General features: G+C 41.8%; 1 protein-coding gene across 2 annotated transcripts in view; it reads right to left on the minus strand.

Annotated features, from left to right (window-relative positions):
- Nucleotides 1-17,126, minus strand: part of HHAT (hedgehog acyltransferase) — a 147,245-nt gene that overhangs the window by 68,583 nt on the left and 61,536 nt on the right. Inside the window, exon 9 of one of the 2 annotated variants that reach the window (XM_033144835.1) lies at nucleotides 12,614-12,748. The exons of the other annotated variant lie outside the window; for it this stretch is intronic. Within the exon in view, the coding sequence (XP_033000726.1) occupies nucleotides 12,730-12,748 (19 nt within the window). The 3' untranslated portion in view covers nucleotides 12,614-12,729. Of the gene's footprint in view, nucleotides 1-12,613; nucleotides 12,749-17,126 lie in introns of those variants that run through there. 2 annotated transcript variants of the gene reach the window in all.

A 17,126-nucleotide genomic window follows, 5' to 3' on the forward strand; every position in this document is an offset into this window, starting at 1 on the left:
AGCAGGACCTGAGGACAACAGCATTCTGCCCACCTGTGATTCCCAATAGCTGCCCCAATGACTAGTAGCCCCTGGTAGCCTTGTCTTCCATGAATTTGCCTTTGCATCATATAATTCTAGAGTTGAAAAGGACCACAAGTGTCCAACCCCCTGCAATGCAAGAATCTCTTTGCCCAACGTGGGGCTTGAACACACAACCCTGAGATTAAAAGTCATGCTTTTACTGACTGAGCTATCCTATCTATTCCTTTTTTAAAGCCACCCACCACTGCCCCCTATAGGAGTGAGCTCCATAGTTCAACTATATCCACAAGTTCCAGTGTTATGTGAGGGAAGGGACTTTCGCCCATCCACTTCCTCCATGCTATGCATACTGTTATGAACTTCTAACATGTCACCTCTTCCTAACCTTTTCTATAAACTAAGAAGTGTCATTTGTGGTAACTTTTCTTGACTGCGGTGGGGTGTGTGTGTGTGTGTGTGTGTGTGTGTGTGTGTGCTCTAGCCCCTTTATTATTTTGGTTGCACTTTTCTGAAACTTTTCCGATGCTACAATATGCTTTATGAGGTGAGGCGACCTGAATTACACACTAAAATAATGTGATAGAAGATGCAGATAAATATATATTATTGTCTAATCAATTTCGCTATGTAAACTCGTTTGGCTTTAAGTTAAGCATAACAGAACCTTTTCCTTGAATACATATTTGTTGGCATCTGGATGGATTTGTGAATTTGGGCTATGTCTCTGCCAATTTATCATATGAATGACACCTTTGCCTTTTTTACAAAAGAAAGAAAGAAAGAAAGAAAGAAAGAAAGAAAGAAAGAAAGAAAGAAAGAAAAAGAAAGAAAGAAAGCTGTTACTTCCAGTTGTGCATGGCTGGTGCTGCTGCACACTGCAAAGGGGACACAAAAGTCCTGTGACCCTAAGAGTTTCCCCCCACTCCAGTTTACTCTGACCTCAATAACAGCATTTTGATGCATTAGATAAGACTGCACTCCTACCTAGGAATAAAAATCGTTGAACACAGTGGCTGAGAACTTTCAGAAAATACCATTCTGTTCTGGAAGCCAACAGGGCAAGGTATCAAGGCTGGTTAGGAGTTTCAGAACCATGGAGAGCTCCAAGTGAGCAACTTGCTCCAACAAAGGCTAGAGATTTACTGTGACCTTTTGGGTCTCTGTCTCCTGTCCACCTCTCCTAGGTTCCAACCCCTTTGTGAGAACTGCAGTCCTTAAAAGGCTAAGCCTCTTGCCTGCTGATGAGCACTGCTCTTGAAGGGAAGCTGCCTCCAAGGGTTCAGACTCTGGCTCCATGGGTTTGGTGCTGTGGAATCTTGTCCCGGGATCTCCTGCCCACCAGCCTTGGATTTAGCAGCCCCCTAGTCACTAGCATCAGGCTCAGAGTTGGATACTTGGTCAGACTCCTTAGCCAATGCTTATGCAGCCTCTGACTTTGTGTCTTGGTCGCTGCTGAACTCTGGGGTCATGACAACCTGGCCTTATTTTTCTTACGCTAATGATGAACAAGTGCAACTGAGGAATGAACCTTATCCTATGTATCTTTAACAATTTGCCATATTAATTCCTTCTGGAATTACCTTCACGAATATGCCCTTAAGGCTCTGAACAAAAACTCATCTTGCTAACTGATTGTGTAAAAAGGAAGAAGAAGGTAGCCTTGGCTCAATATTGGATATGTAAGTGTAATTGGACAGGAGCTTAGTTGTGGCTTTTGTTCTGCTGAATAGGTGAAAGCTCAGTCTATGCAAGTGCAAACTCTGCTCTTTTCAAAACCTCATTGCATTCTCTCACCCCACACTCTGTCTCCTAGATCTGCCAGAGAACTTATAGCTATTACTGTTTCTCAAATGTGAATCTAAAAAGGGGGGACACCTTAGATTTAGATGCTGATTTTAAGGACCCCCAAACTGTCCAGCAAGCACTAATGCATGTGAGTAACCCAGAACCTGCCAGGTGCATGCACCCCTCAAAGGCCTGCAGTGAGGCCCACAAGAGTGCCCAAGCCACCCCACCCCACTCTCCAATTCCCCTCTGCCAAATTTTGCTTCCTTCTCCTTCAGCCCCCCTATCCTGCCCATGAAAATAATGCTTCCACCAATAAGCCAAACAGCTGTTTTACATCAAGGTGGAGAATGCTTTTCAGCATGAGGGACATTGTCCCTTCTGGAGGAAACAAGCCAGTGGGCAGAAATGAATAGAGTAATTTTAAAAAGAAAAACTTCTGTACTATGGACTAGTTTCTTCACACTCATACACCCCTCTCCATCTTCCACCCAGGCTACCATTGTCAGGATTCAAGGGCAAAAATTCCCAAAGAGGGTACAAAGTCATGCTGTGAGAGATGTGGCTTGCAAAGATTGTGGGCTGGGGCAGATAGGTGGGATTTGCTTTTCCAGTGGTTAGTAGTTTTATTGATGTGTTCCGTGTTTTGAATGGTTCTTACAGATGTGTTACTGTTTTAACTGTTGGTGCACTGTTGGTCAGTAATTTCTTGTTGTATTTTTGTAAATAGTAATAATAATTTTAAGCTATGCTGCCCTTAAAGGATTTCACTGAAAGGTGTGGTTAAAATTAATTTAAATGACTGTTGCACGGCTGGTACAATCTGCTTTTAGAGCAGGTTGTGATCTTGCCGCCACTACCTTTTGCTACCTTGGCATTTTGAGACATTTGGACCGTAGAGCAAAAAGTATTTGATGATTCAAAGCAGTGACAAATCCTGGCTAATAAATTATGCCCAAACTCAGCAAACACCCACTTTCCTGTCACCTTTCATGTTTTTCAAAGTCCAAAATAGAACATATAATAAATGTAAAATATAAAAGGGCAAGAAATATGAGCAAAATGATAGGAAAATGGCACACAGGTAGATGTAAGTTCTTTGTTTTCAACAGATATCACCTTCTGCAAAACTGACACAACATCAAAACAGCAGAGACAGCAACTGGAAAGAATGGGAACACAGGGAGACAGACAGACCGACCGACAGTCAGATTAGTTGCACAAATTAGCTATGCCATTTGACAGATAAGCCCAACTGGATCCAGCAGTTGACGGTAATTAAGGCTCCAGAGTTTAGTGAAAAGTTTGTTGATGGCTCTGTGCGCAACAGAACAAATGTGTTATGTCAATTAAGGCACACAAATGAAGGCAAGGGAGAGCTAACTGAAAGAGGTCTATGCAATTACTGGCGATATGAGCCATTAGTATTGTAAAGAATGGTAATGGTAAGACCTTCTCGGTGGCTGCTCCTAAAGTTTAGAACTTCCTCCCCAGAGGAATCTGACTGGCTCCCTCCTTGCTGTCATTCCGACAGAAGGTGAAGACTTTTTTGCTCCCACATAGGATTTTGGGGACTGCTTTGAATGAAAGGGCTGATGTCATGCTATTCTTATTGTGATTATTTCTATGGTTTTAATAGATTTTATATGTGTACTTAGTTTTAGCTCTAATGATGTTCAATGATTTTTTAATTATAGTTCTTTTTCTATGTTTTTAGCAGTTCTCGTGTTTATATGTAAGCCGCCTTGAGTCTCAACAGGGAAAAAGGGAAATAAAACAATGATGATGATGATGATGGTTAGAAATTTAAAGAAGGCAGATTTATAGTTCAATGCCAGATGGGTAAATGTCTAATGGCAAGCATGGCTCAGCAGTGGAACAAAACTGCTAAAAGAGGATATGGAATTTCCACCCTTGGAGGTTTTCTTCAAGTAAAATCTGTATGGGGATCTGTTAGAGACACTTTGAAGTATATATATCTTGCCTTGGGGCATCAGCTTTATAATTCCCTTCCACTTCTCAGATTCTGTAAATATGATGATCCCGAAGACTAAAAGCAAATATTGCTTCCCTGGCCGGCTTTGGAAAGGCAGAGCACTGCAAACCCAGGCTTGAGAGCCTTTCTACAGCTGACAAGAGTGAGGATGCAAGCAGAGGTGCTTGAAACATGTAAAAATTAGAGTTGATTGGGCCCCCCTCCCCCACTGCTTTATCTTATTGGGAGGAAAAGCTACAGCTGTGAAATTTTGGTATGTCAGTCTGATGTTAAAGTACAGGAACAGTGTCAATTAAGGAGCTGGCAACACAAGTTATAAGCAGTGACCTTCCGGATCACAAAACACTGACAGCTTATCTCATCTCTAAGAATCACAAGGAGACAATATCTTCCTTGATATTAACTTGGCAAGAGTTATAGTTCTACACTAGTCTCCGGTGGACTGTAGATTGTAAACTCCACTTTGAACTATTTAAGAGAGGGGAGGGAAGAAGTTCAAGAAGGCACCTTGGCAATTAATCAGTATATTGATTTATTAATTGGGACTTGATTATTGGTGACACAACACATTCCGCCTCTCATTTTGTTCTTAGGCTGATGCATTGTTTCAGAGGGCACGTGGGTGCCGCTGTGGTCTGAACAACTGAGCCTCTTGGGCTTGCCAATCGGATGGTTGACGGTTCAAATCTGCCCAATGGAGTGAGCTGCTGTTGCTCAGTCCCAGCTTCTGCCAACCTAGCAGTTCAAAAGCACACCAGTGCAAGTAGATAAATAGGTACCACTGTATATAAATTCAAACAACAACTGGCGTTTCTGTGCACTCTGGCTTCCGTCACAGTGTCCCGTTGCACCAGAAGCAGTTTAGTCATGCTAGCCACATGACCTGGAAAGCTGTGTGTTGACAAATGCTGGCTCCCTTGGCCTGAAAAGTGATATGAGAACCACACCCCAGTGTCGCCTTTGACTGGACTTAACCGTCCAGGGGTCCTTTACCTTTACCTTTAGAGTACCTGCTTCTCTTGGCTACAATTATCACAGTGTGCTTTGCATTCAAACCATCCCTATTACCTCCAGAACATGCCTTGTTGCAAAGCAAACCTAGTGGGAATCCATTACCTCCAAAGATGAGGGAAGGTCTGAAGTTGAACATTGCCAACACACCAGGGACTAAACTACTTCTATTTACAAGCATCTGCCAAAATAAAGTATTTGATGGCTGAAGCTGCTGCCAGGGTCAATTATTGCTGTTTGAGAGGGTGAGTGGAAATGCTACCAGAGTAAAGAGTTTTGAAACATTAGAATTCAAACTTTGCTTTGGGGCCATCATACCATAGTACGAAGCAAAAATGGGCCTTATCTCAGAGATGGACAGATTTTTAGGGCAACCACTGGCAATGTGGTATCTGGCATCAACGGAGAAAGTGCACCAATCCCAAGAAAAAAAGATGCAACTCTCTCTCCACTGTTATAATATATACAGCATTTTACAGAGGTTATTTGCTTTTTTCTCAGAAAGCCATGTGAAGTTGATCACAATCATACACATTCTTACGGATGAAAAACTGAGGCTATAACTCTCAATGTAAGTCACCCAGCAAGCCCATGTCAGTAGACTGCTGTGAATCCCAAATACCAAGTCAAACCCAAAAATTTTATTTACTGGATCCCACTGGGTTTCAAAAGGTTATCTGAGTATTATCAGGCAACACCCAGAGTCCATTACGGGCAAAACATTTACTTTTCCAGTGAGAATCTTACACAATCCAATCACAGCTAATTACAGATGGGCAAAGATACATCAATAATATCCATGCCTTATGTTAATTGTTAATGAAATATATACTGAAAATGATATTTCAGTCATAAAAATTGCTATAGCAAACAGAAGACAGCTATAACAGAAGACATGTTTTGATGCTACCAAAGGGACCCAAATCTGCTTCACTAGGACTAAAAAATTAACAGTAGCTTTGTCAACAGAAAGTTTTCAGCTGAACTGCTGACACTTCACTCCTTTTGTTACAGGGGGAATTCAAGGTCAAGGAAGTAGGGGAGAAAATCTGGCGAATGTCCACAAGTAAGATTGGCATGGAACTGCAAGACACTTGGGAGATGTTCCTGTCCTAGGCTTCATTTGAACTATTGACCTCAAGATGAAAAGACATGCATCCTATTACCAGCAGCTGCATCCCATTATTAATTCGCGGGGTGGGGAATGCCAAGGCACACTTCTCTATAATGGGATTTCATTAATTTCCACAGAGGTCATCATCTTTAGGTTATTACCAACCAAGCTAATAAGAATGCTTGACAGCTAAAAGAGAGAGAGAGCATGCACTTTATTTATGTTCTCATTACACTATAATAGCTCAGAGCATTGCTAACTGCATAAAGCTCACAAGGTGAGAAACGGAAGCCCATGTCATGATATCAGTCTGATAAACCATGACATAAGTCAGAGAACAAGCTATGTGGCTACGGACTCCCTTCCCGCTTTTCCACTCACATGTCCTACTTTGATCTTCATTGTGGTTTCTTAAGTCGCAGTTTCCTGTGATGCTCAAAGCAAGAAACTGTGGTATAATTAGTTACATGGCTGCCATAGGAATTTCATCCAGGTGATCAGATCTGAGTAAGCAGGTGATCAGAAAAAGTATGGTGAAGTGGAAGCCCCTCCTCCCTCACTGGTGTAAGAACCAAGCAGGCCTCCAGCAGAGGTATACAAAGCTTTATCTCTCCTCCAGTAACACACTGCATGTTCATACCTAACCCCAGGTGATGAAGCTTCCTCCCACACTGCAGCATAGAAACTAAGGATGTGTTCACACTCCTGCTTACTGTGTATTCACTGCATTTCCAGTGCTGGGTTTTTAATCCATGTTCACCATGTGTACCTTATACTTCATTACAAGATATGAGATAAGAGAGCCAGTGTGGTGTAGTGGTTAAGAGTGGTGGACTCGTAATCTGGTGAACCGAGTTCACTTCTCCGCTCCTCCACATGCAGCTGCTGGGTGACCTTGGGCTAGTCACACTTCTCTGAAGTCTCTCAGCCTCACTCACCTCACAGAGTGTTTGTTGTGGGGGAGGAAGGGAAAGGAGAATGTTAGCCGCTTTGAGACTCCTTAAGGGGAGTGAAAGGCGGGGTATCCTCCTCCTCCTCCTCCTCCTCTTCTTCTTCTGTTTTATGCCAGTTGGAGTCCTTAAGCCATTCCTAAATCATCTCTCGCCAAGGTGTGAATACCTTTGCATAGGGTAATGAGATTCCCCACCCTGCTGATGCTGCCCTGTCTATCCATCAGCAGAAAGCTTGAAATGGGGAATTCGGGGGTAAGAGAAGGGTTGAGCTGGCCCAGGATTATGAACTGGCTCCACTGCCTGCACATTCATTCATTCATTTAAATATACACTGCTTGGTTGTTCTTTTAAAAAATCCTCAAAGCAGTTTACAAAGTAAATTAAGCAACAAAATTGTCCGTAAAAACAGTTAAAAACAACTATTTTTTAAAATTAAAACCAGCAATGAACTAAAACAGATAAAACACACATCAAGTTTCTACATATCTGGGTGGGCTTGCCTAACCAAAAAGATTTTTAGCAGGCATCAAAAAGGGTACAGTCCAAAGTGTAGCTGCTACAACACTAAAATATTGGTTTCTTACAAATGTGAAATGGGTATTATGAGGCACCTGTAATAGGGCCAGTGTCAACACCCACCCAGCCAAGGAGGACAAACAGACAAAATCCTTTATTGACAAAAGCAAGCACTTATAGCAGCTTCTAAGTTGCACAGAATACACACAGACAGAGACTTCTAGCAACTACATAGCATATTCTTAAGGCACCGATGTCGACATTTTAAATAAAAGACTGAGGAGATGCAAGGATGTGTATGTTCAAAAGCTTGAAACATTTTAAAACAACAATCTGGCCCTAGAACGCCCATTGTTCCACCTATTCTTTCCACTCCTCATTTACAAGCCAATAGCTTATACTTGCTGCCAAATCCCACGGAAGCCAAAGCCAAACTGAAGTGAGGGCCAAAGCTAACCAGGGGCAAAAGCCAAGCAATAGCTCTCTGGGCCTGTCAAATTAAACACTTTCTAAACTAAAAATGATTGCAAGGACATCAGAATTACCTTGCTGGGTCAGACCAAGGCTCACCTAGTCCAAAAAGAGTGATCAGATGATGAATAAGTAAACCAAACCTGGGGGGGGGGGGTCAGCTGAATTCCGGCGCCTCTTAGGTGGGCACCATTGTCATTATAAGAGAACAAGGGAGGCGTTCATGGTGAGTTCCGGCAACCTCTTTTTCTAGAAAAAAAAGTACTGAACCAAACTGAATTTCTCTCCCATTCCCAGCTTAGTCAAAATAGAGGCTGCTTTAAAGTGGCGAAAAAACCAGGGGATTATCACCATGCTTTGACATCATTTTGAAACCTTTATTTTTAAACAATGTTTAATATTTCAAGGTCAGTTTTTAGTGCTGCAAGTTCAGAGCATACCCCACCTCCTCAAAGATGTCCATAACGTACAGAAGTAACTGCTTCTTCTATGAGACAAACACACATTCATTCTTTCTTTTCCTTCCTTTCCTTGAACCGATACAATAATATTGATTGTCATTTCGAGAAAGAAAACTCTGAAGCGCTTTAGAATTACAACCGAACCCAGAAATACAAAACATTGCTCCAGGAAAGTGTCGTCTCTGCAACCATACAAGGATCGGCCTAACCCACCCAACGTCCTCAAAAACCTGCTTCCTATAAATAACCTTTTTTGTGTGGAGCATTTTCTCAACATTCTCATCCCTGTCCCCAACATGCATATTTTAACTTTGACATTTCAGTGCCATCTGCCACTTAAAAAGCCCAATCTGTTAAACTGTCAACATTTTCCCAAATCCTATGTAGATCAGCCAAGTCACTTGATTATCCAGCCATGAATAGGGGCTTTAATTTCTCCTCTGCCTCAGACCCCATGTAATAGCTTACACCTGTCTGATATGGTTGTGTAAGTCAGCTAATCGGAATGGCAGACATTTACACCCACATTGTTCACATGCTTGTTGTTGTTGTTCAGTCGTTCAGTCGTGTCCGACTCTTCGTGACCCCATGGACCAGAGCACGCCAGGCATACCTATCTTTCACTGCCTCCCGCAGTTTGGCCAAACTCATGCTAGTCGCTTCGAGAACACTGTCCAACCATCTCATCCTCTGTCGTCCCCCTTCTCCTTGTGCCCTCCATCTTTCCCAACATCAGGGTCTTTTCTAGGGAGTCTTCCCTTCTCATGAGTTGGCCAAAGTACTGGAGCCTCAGCTTCAGAATCTGTCCTTCCAGTGAACACTCAGGGCTCATGATTGCAAATGGCGAAAGTCCCCCCCACACACACACAAAAAAAAGCTGGAGTGTGGGGTGCATGAGGACTGGCGCATGAAGATTGCCACATTCCACTTGTTTAAGAGGCTGCATCCAGTCAAGAATGTGCAATGACACTTAGAAACACTTTCCACCAAGGGCAGGTAAACAGGTCATTTTCCAGATGTGGTTGGAATTATGATTTCCATCAGCCCCAGTCAGCATGGACAAGTGTTGGGGGTGATGGAGTTGTAGTCTCAAACATCTGGTGGGCCACGGGTTCCCCACTTTTGCTTTACACAATGAGAACATTTGCTTACATACACACTGGAAGAACAAATACCATGAAGTGTGAAGCATAAAGTGGCATTTGGCCACAGCTCCCCACTATACATCAGCTTATGGAGGGCTGAGTTTCCCTATGCCTGGATTACCGTATAATAAATTGCTTTGCAGTCCCTTATGGGAAGCGATTAATGAACAAAACAACAATACAAACAGAGTTAAAACACCAGGAAGAAATTGCTTCTGATGAATTGGAAAGAAAAGCTGAGGAAGGTATAACTTCTAACTTATTGTAGGCCAATCCAACATACTTATATGGCAAAGCAATGCTAGCACTTGACACTAATTTATCACAGGGCACTGCACATTTATAAATGCACACTGACAAACGTTATCTTAAGCATTGTCGCCAATTCTGAAGGTGAACAAGACTCTGAATTAAACGACTCTTGCATTTCTGCGTACTGGGACCAGCTAATTAAACCCTCAGTGTTCGGAGCAGACACCTGGAAATTAAGATTGGAACCACAGACAACCTTCATGCTCAAGAACACAGAGTTGGTAACAGCAAAGGGCTGGCGCACATGCTGGCTTGCCACAATTCAGTGTTTTTAGGTGCATTCGTGGGCAGGTAGGAATATGGGAGGCCTATAATGGCCACTTCTATTATCAAAAGGGCCCAGGGCAGCTTAAAGTAATTCCAACTCATCTTATTTCATGTCATTGGGGGTGGGGCATTTAATACAAGTAGCAATAGCCTAGGATAGCCTTGAACATACAAGCCATAGAAAAATGGTTGTTAGAAGCTTTTCCCCGGGTGAAAAGGCAAAGGGTGGCATTCTGTCAGCAAAAGGATTTCCACATGCACAATGGAACCTCTTCCCCCTCTTCTTCTCCTGCTCCTTCCAGGGGAGTATAACCCCACTCAGAACAGGCCGCCTCCCCTCCTCCTGGAATTAAGAACTTTGAACACGTAACACCTCTGCTTTGCCTTATCATGATTCAGCTTGTTTACTGGGCTGGGGTGTTTTTTGGGGGGGCAGGGTGCTTCTTGAGGAGGTTGTTGCTGTTGCTGCAGGTGGTGGTGTTTTTGTTTCTTTAGTTTAGATCTTGTGATTTCTATGAAAATTGTTCCATTTGTTTGTGTTGGCGTGTGTTTTTTTAAGTGTTTTTTTATTGTTTAGGATTCCTTTTGTTATGTTGCAGTTAGGTGCTTTTTCGTGTCGTAAGCCGCACCGAGCATGGTTTGAACAGTAGAAAGGCAGCAAACAATAAAATTATTTATTTATGTATGTATGTAGGTATGTATGTATGTATGTATGTATTGCCACATGCCCAGGTCATCTCTGCCTCCATGGACCACTCTACCATTTCAGCCTCCTCTCCTGATTCAGATGGAACAGAGAAATAGAGCTTGGTGTTCATTTGTATACTGATGGCACCTCACTCCAAATCTCTTGATGAGAGCTCCTAGCTGCGTTGTTAAACAGCACGGGGGAGAAGATGAAACCCTGCAGGACACCACAGGACAATTCCCATGGCACTCAACTGTAGTACCACATAACTACTTTCTGGAAACAATACTGGAGGTAGGAGCAAGAACCAATTAAGTACAATGCCTACAACCTCCCTGGGCTGCCTTCAGAAGAATACCATGGTCAATAGTATCAGAAGCCACCAAGAGCTAAAGGAGAATGAGCAGGACTACATTCTTTCTATCTCCTGCAACAAGTATCATCAACTAGGGTGATCCAGGTGGTTTCAATGCCATGTTTGGACATGAAGTCATACTGAAGATCCAGATTGTTGTTGTTTAGTTGTTTAGTCATGTCCAACTCTTCATGACCCTATGGACCAGAGCACACCAGGCACTCCTGTCTTCCACTGCCTCCTGCAGTTTGGTCAAACTCATGTTGGTAGCTTCAAGAACACTGTCCAACCATCTCGTCCTCTGTTGTCCCCTTCTCCTTGTGCCCTCCATCTTTCCCAACATCAGGGTCTTTTCCAGGGAGTCTTCTCTTCTCATGAGGTGGCCAAAGTATTGGAGCCTCAGCTTCAGGATAGGTATAATTAGGTAAACGGGTAAGTTATGATTATTTGACACAGGTAGTATTAACTGAAGGACTGTTGCTTATTCAAACCCTCTCTGATACTTGAAAAGTATGTGTCCAGTAGAACAGAAGTGCACTGACTGTAATGAGCAAGGAGTGATGGTTAAAACATGCACTGTCCTGTTGTGTGTTTCTCCAAATGATTTAACTCAGTCAGCCTTCTTATTTGCAACCAAATAAGTAATGCTAATGAGATTGCTTGTTGAGTCAGCACTTATACGTATTAGATCTCGTTGTGTTAGACATTCCAAAGGAAGTAGGATTAATTTCTATTGACATGTCTTCCAAAGGAAGTAGAATTAATTTCTATTGATGTGTCTCCTTTTTAGAGCCTTGATAATATTATTGGCATGTCACAGCAGCCAGAGGAAATTAAGCCTTTCTGGCTTTACATTCTAAGGTCCAGTTCCTTCCATAGATTTTCATCCTAGTCATATGTATCTTGGGTAGGTAGCCTGTTTTCTTTTGAGGGCTGCATGTACTGGGGAAAATTTGCTGGGAGGGCTGAAGCCAGCAGTGGGCGGGGCATGTTCTAAAGGTGGGCCAAACCACACCTTTCTCCCTTTCCAGAGACTGCTGTCTTGTGGTAGCAGAATGAGAAAGCTGGATACCACCCAGGGACTACACATGTAGCATGTAGAACATTAATGGCAAGTTTAACACATAATTTTAAAAGCTGGAAATCTCATACATTTCTTTATAAAAGGTATTTTGCACAAAAAAATGTGTTTCTTCATCTGCATTTCTTTCTGATGTGAAACTCATTTTTCATGTGCTTTGAAATTCAAATAATGTATTATTTTGTATAAAACATTTTTTTGAAAAACACACCCTAACACTATAAAGCATTAAGTGCATTGTCCTGTGTACAAATGCAATTTGTGACTCATCTATTCATTTGTAGAGGATTCTTAAATGAGATTATTCTTATTTTGAAACTGAAAAATAATTTGCCTTTAAGATGCAATCTCTGTTCCGTTTTTGAAGAAAGTATAATGAAGAAGCCTCCAATTTTAGCAATTTTTTTTAGCCTTTCTAAATCATTCTCAAAGCGCTCTAATTTTTAATGCATTCATTTTCTTCATGAGATTTTTGGAGTGTCTTTATTCCTTAATAATGGGGATGTGAAAATCAGGCCAGTTGACTGGAGTAAGGTCACACCTGGAGTTCTCAGGTGCCAAGGAACAACCTGAATACCACAACAGTTATGACTGGTTTGGATCAGGACAATCATTAACAATTGTTATGGAAGCAGCTCCATTGTCTGCATAGAAGTGCACAGCTGACACAGGAAAAGAGCTGCCTCTTACATTATCCCCCCCCCAAAAAAACCAACATCATCTACAATTTTTATCAAACCATATGATTTTGGGGAAACTGTCTTGTTTATTTCCACACATTTTCCTGCCTTGAGCCTTTAAACAAATGAATGGGGACAGGAAATAGAGCTGTAGGGAAGGTGTTGCATCCTTGCATTCATTTATTTTTTTTAAAAAAATGTGATTGCAGTCTTGTGTGTATCATCTCTCCATCTCTCTCTCTCTCTCTCTCTCTCTCTCTCTCTCTCTCTCTCTCTCTCTCTCTCTCACTCTCTCTCTCTCTCTCTCTCCTTCCTTCCTACATAAAACATTTATTTATAATTGAGTTTCAGTTCATTCCATCTGCGCCTTTTTGGGCTATTGCTGCAAAACAAAAAGGTACCAATTAAATATTTATACACAGGCACCTGGCATTTTGGAACTGTGCACTTGTGGGAAGCCGTGCCAACTTTAGGAGTGGGCTCACACTTTTGCAGCTGGAGCTAAACGGCAGGAAGCTAGTGGGGTACTCTGGAACAGCCTCCTTGCCCTGTTGGGAATGAATAATGTTGCTTGTCGTTCAATGCTGTTAGTGGAGGAGGAAGTTATTTTCATAGGGATTTAATATTAAGGGGGAACAGTAGAGTAAGGGCACTTTCCCTCTCCTACATCAAAGAGGTGGCACAGTTCAATCTTTTTCAGCAAGCTATTTCTGTGTTTTCGCTGACAAGTGACCTAAATGATCAAATTTGCTATTGAAATGCACATTATTTAGATGCTACTTAAATATTTGGCATTGTGACATGCACATGGTGAATGCTGAAGCTCTCCTAAAATGCTAAAAATAAAAGTATTGTGTATTTATTTGAAACAGAAAAGAGCAATGCAAAAATAGGCCACTGCAATCCCAATGAACAGTCATATAAAAAGGGTGTAGGAGACAATTAACACGACCAATTAATATTAATGTTGAAAGAGCAAAACATTTTTCATTAGAAGGAGACATAATTAATTTACATGTTTATTTGTACAGGAAGGCATCATGCTAACTTTTTCATACTGTATGTCCAGGAGGGACTGAAATAAGTTAACAATTCCTATGAAAACTCTTAGACTTGCCTGACTGATCTTCATAAATGTGGGATGGGGGTACAATCTAAAATATCAGAGTTCTCTGAACAGTTTGGGCTTAAAAGGTGCATGTATTCAGAGTAGAACTAAGGAGTGGAAAGAAGTCCATGTTGGTAATGAAAACTATCAGGATATCTCTGCATTAATTCACAACAGAGTGCTTTTAATTTTAAATCAATTTATAGTAGCTTCTCATATTTGATCAGATCCAGACCTGCTTGGTATCTGCTTTAGATACTCCTACATCCATTTGCTGCCCTTTCAAATACAACTGCCCATCAGACTGATAATCTTTCTTCCAACACTGGTGTTGAGATAGTGTCATCCACTCTTATCACAGGGTAGCAGGCTAGTTTAGTGGGTGCGGGACAGGCTACATGGAACTCACAACACTGTCTCCTCCTCCACTGTTTCTCTGCCACTTTCTGCTCCCACCCCAGCATGCACCATCTGAAGAAGCCCCCACACTCTGCCTAATGGCATGGACATGCCCTGCCTAGATTCGGCTTACTACTGAATACTCTAAATCAGTGTTTCCCATACTTGGGTCTCCAGCTGTTTTTGGACTACAGTTTCCATCATCCCTGACCACTGGTCTTGATAGCTAGGGATGATGGGAGTTGTAGTCCAAAAACAGCTGGAGACCCAAGTTTGGGAAACACTACTCTGAATTAAAAGACTAAGTTTTATGCAACTAACTCATTCCATCAGTGGATTTTCACTTGCACAACAGAAGTTCCCCGCTCTCCTCTCTCTGTGCGTGCCCCATGCCCTCCTGCAGATTAGCTCATAGGCAAGAGGATCCCCAGGTGGACCACTCGGCTGACATTCGTTCTGACATAAAGCAATTTCCTGTGTTTCTACGCCGAGGTAGAAACAACAGAGCTAAGGCACAAAAGCTCCTACTCCATTTCTACAAGTCTCCACAAACGTGAGAGCAGAATATTGATTTACTTTTAGATGTTTATTTGAAAACCAAATTTAGCCTCAGGTTCACACTGCATAGGCCAGGAACTAACACATTGACTGTCCACCTCCTTGAAATATGGCTGCTATGGAACCATAAGAAAAGGCAAAATTGTGACCCAGATAGTAGATGTACATGTAAATAATGTCAGGAGTAACTATATTTGGACATAACAGTGTGCTTTTAAATAACATACTTGGAACGCAATGTGCCAAAACGTTGCACTAGAAGTAAAAGAAGGTGACACAAATGGTTTTTTTAAATAAGGGCACTCGTCTTCCACAATTAGTTGTTCTAGTCATTTAAATGATAAAAGCCAGAAAGGACAATGTCTCCTATGCATGTGATATAACCCATGACACCCAGAAATATACAGTACTTAAATTAAGGAATTAATAAAATGGGGGAAGGGGAACCACAATATAAATAGTAGAGATTTTGAGTTGCTTATTTATTCATTCAACTAGCCACCTGAATTCTTTCCCGATGTTGTCTATTAACTACTTAATAGTTAATTGTTAATAGTAAAAAGTGCCCTAAAATACTTTGGACTGCAACCATGATCCATCCCAGACAGTACAGGAGTTGTAGTCAGGCGCATCTATAGCAGTTTCATTCTGGTAGTCCAAGGCATGTCCACATTAAATATTCTCATTGGTTTTAATTGTATTTTTATTGCTTCTTTTCTTTCTTATATTGTATTTTATTGTATCAAGAACTAAATTCTATGGAAAGCAAACCTAAACATAACAAAATACTATTAAAATTAATACAGCCTGCAGCACAACGCAATACAATTGCTACAATAGGCAGAAAAATCATTACGTGACCCATCAAGACCACCAAGAATTCTCAAAGCAGTCAATGGTTGGGGGAGGGGGGCGGAGATTGGGAACTACTGGTGTAGAGTGTACCAGTTTGGTAAAGGCTGGGAGAGACTATGTCACATTTCTGTAACAGCAGCATTTTTGGAACAGCACAACTTCTGGAACAATTTGGCTAATGGTCTGTGGTAAACTAATGGAATAAAACTTGTTTAAGGTCATAGGAATTTGACCATATTAACTACCATGACGCCATTTTGTTGCTACTTTCTACTTTTCCCATCCAGGAGTTCATCCACACTGGAGTTTAATGTGGATTAGAAGCTGCCCATGTCTCTTTTTATTACTTTGTTTGCAGCATCCATCCGGTGGGGGGGGGGGTGTATGAATTCCTGCGACTCATGTGTGTGAGGTAAAGAACAAAAGAACTGGCTTGGTGCCTGGATTCACAATGCGTGGCTTTGCACACTCCCCAGCAAGAGAGAGCCCCCAATAGCAGAGTTGAAACTCACAAAAGTAAATCACTTTGAGGTTGTTGTTTTACAATCAAGCCATGCATAAATTTTATGAATGAAAGCAGTCTTGCCGAACTTAATGCATCTTTGTATTTTATTTTTTATGCTAGACGTGGTTACGACCACTTTATGGTACTTCCTGGATGACACCTGAGTTGACCTTTGCATAGAGTGCTCCGGCTACATGCAGTATATTCGAATATTTGTTTTATTTGTACACATGTCGCTCCTTCCCCAGCACGCTAAAGGCTGCATGAGATAAATGACTTGGAAAGAGTCGTTTCAACTTGCTACCCTACCAAGTTTTGATTTGGTGGAACTGATTGGCAGTAGGTAGAGGACAAACAAAACGAAACAATCCTTCTCAGAACACAATAATTAACCCCAAGGTGTTGCAATGGGCACTGGCACAGATGGATATTTAAACAGATTAGACAGGTGTGCCAATGGCTATTAGTTACCATCAGGAAGATTGGAAACTTATGTTCGGAGGAACTACTGCTCTAATTATCAGATACTGGGGGATAAGCAACACAAAATTCATCCTTCATGCCACATTTGTGAATATCCCAGGCCCATATGGCTGAACTAGTTGGACCTGATCCAGCAGGACAAGTCTTCCATTCTTATATTTCCATTTCGCAGAACAGAAATGTTGCTGGGCTACAACTCCCATGGTTCCCCCAAGCATTGGCTGTGCTGGGGAGTCCAACCAGAACTAGAGTGTCTCTCCACAGAAACAAACATAGCGCGTCAGATACAACTCTCTGGTCCTGCTAGTGGATGTCTGCTCAAGGACTTTTGCTAGTACAACAGGCATTTCCCTCTCTCC

Source organism: Lacerta agilis, chromosome 3 (genome assembly GCF_009819535.1).
Source record: "Lacerta agilis isolate rLacAgi1 chromosome 3, rLacAgi1.pri, whole genome shotgun sequence".
In the NCBI taxonomy this organism is placed as follows: Eukaryota; Metazoa; Chordata; class Lepidosauria; order Squamata; family Lacertidae; genus Lacerta; species Lacerta agilis.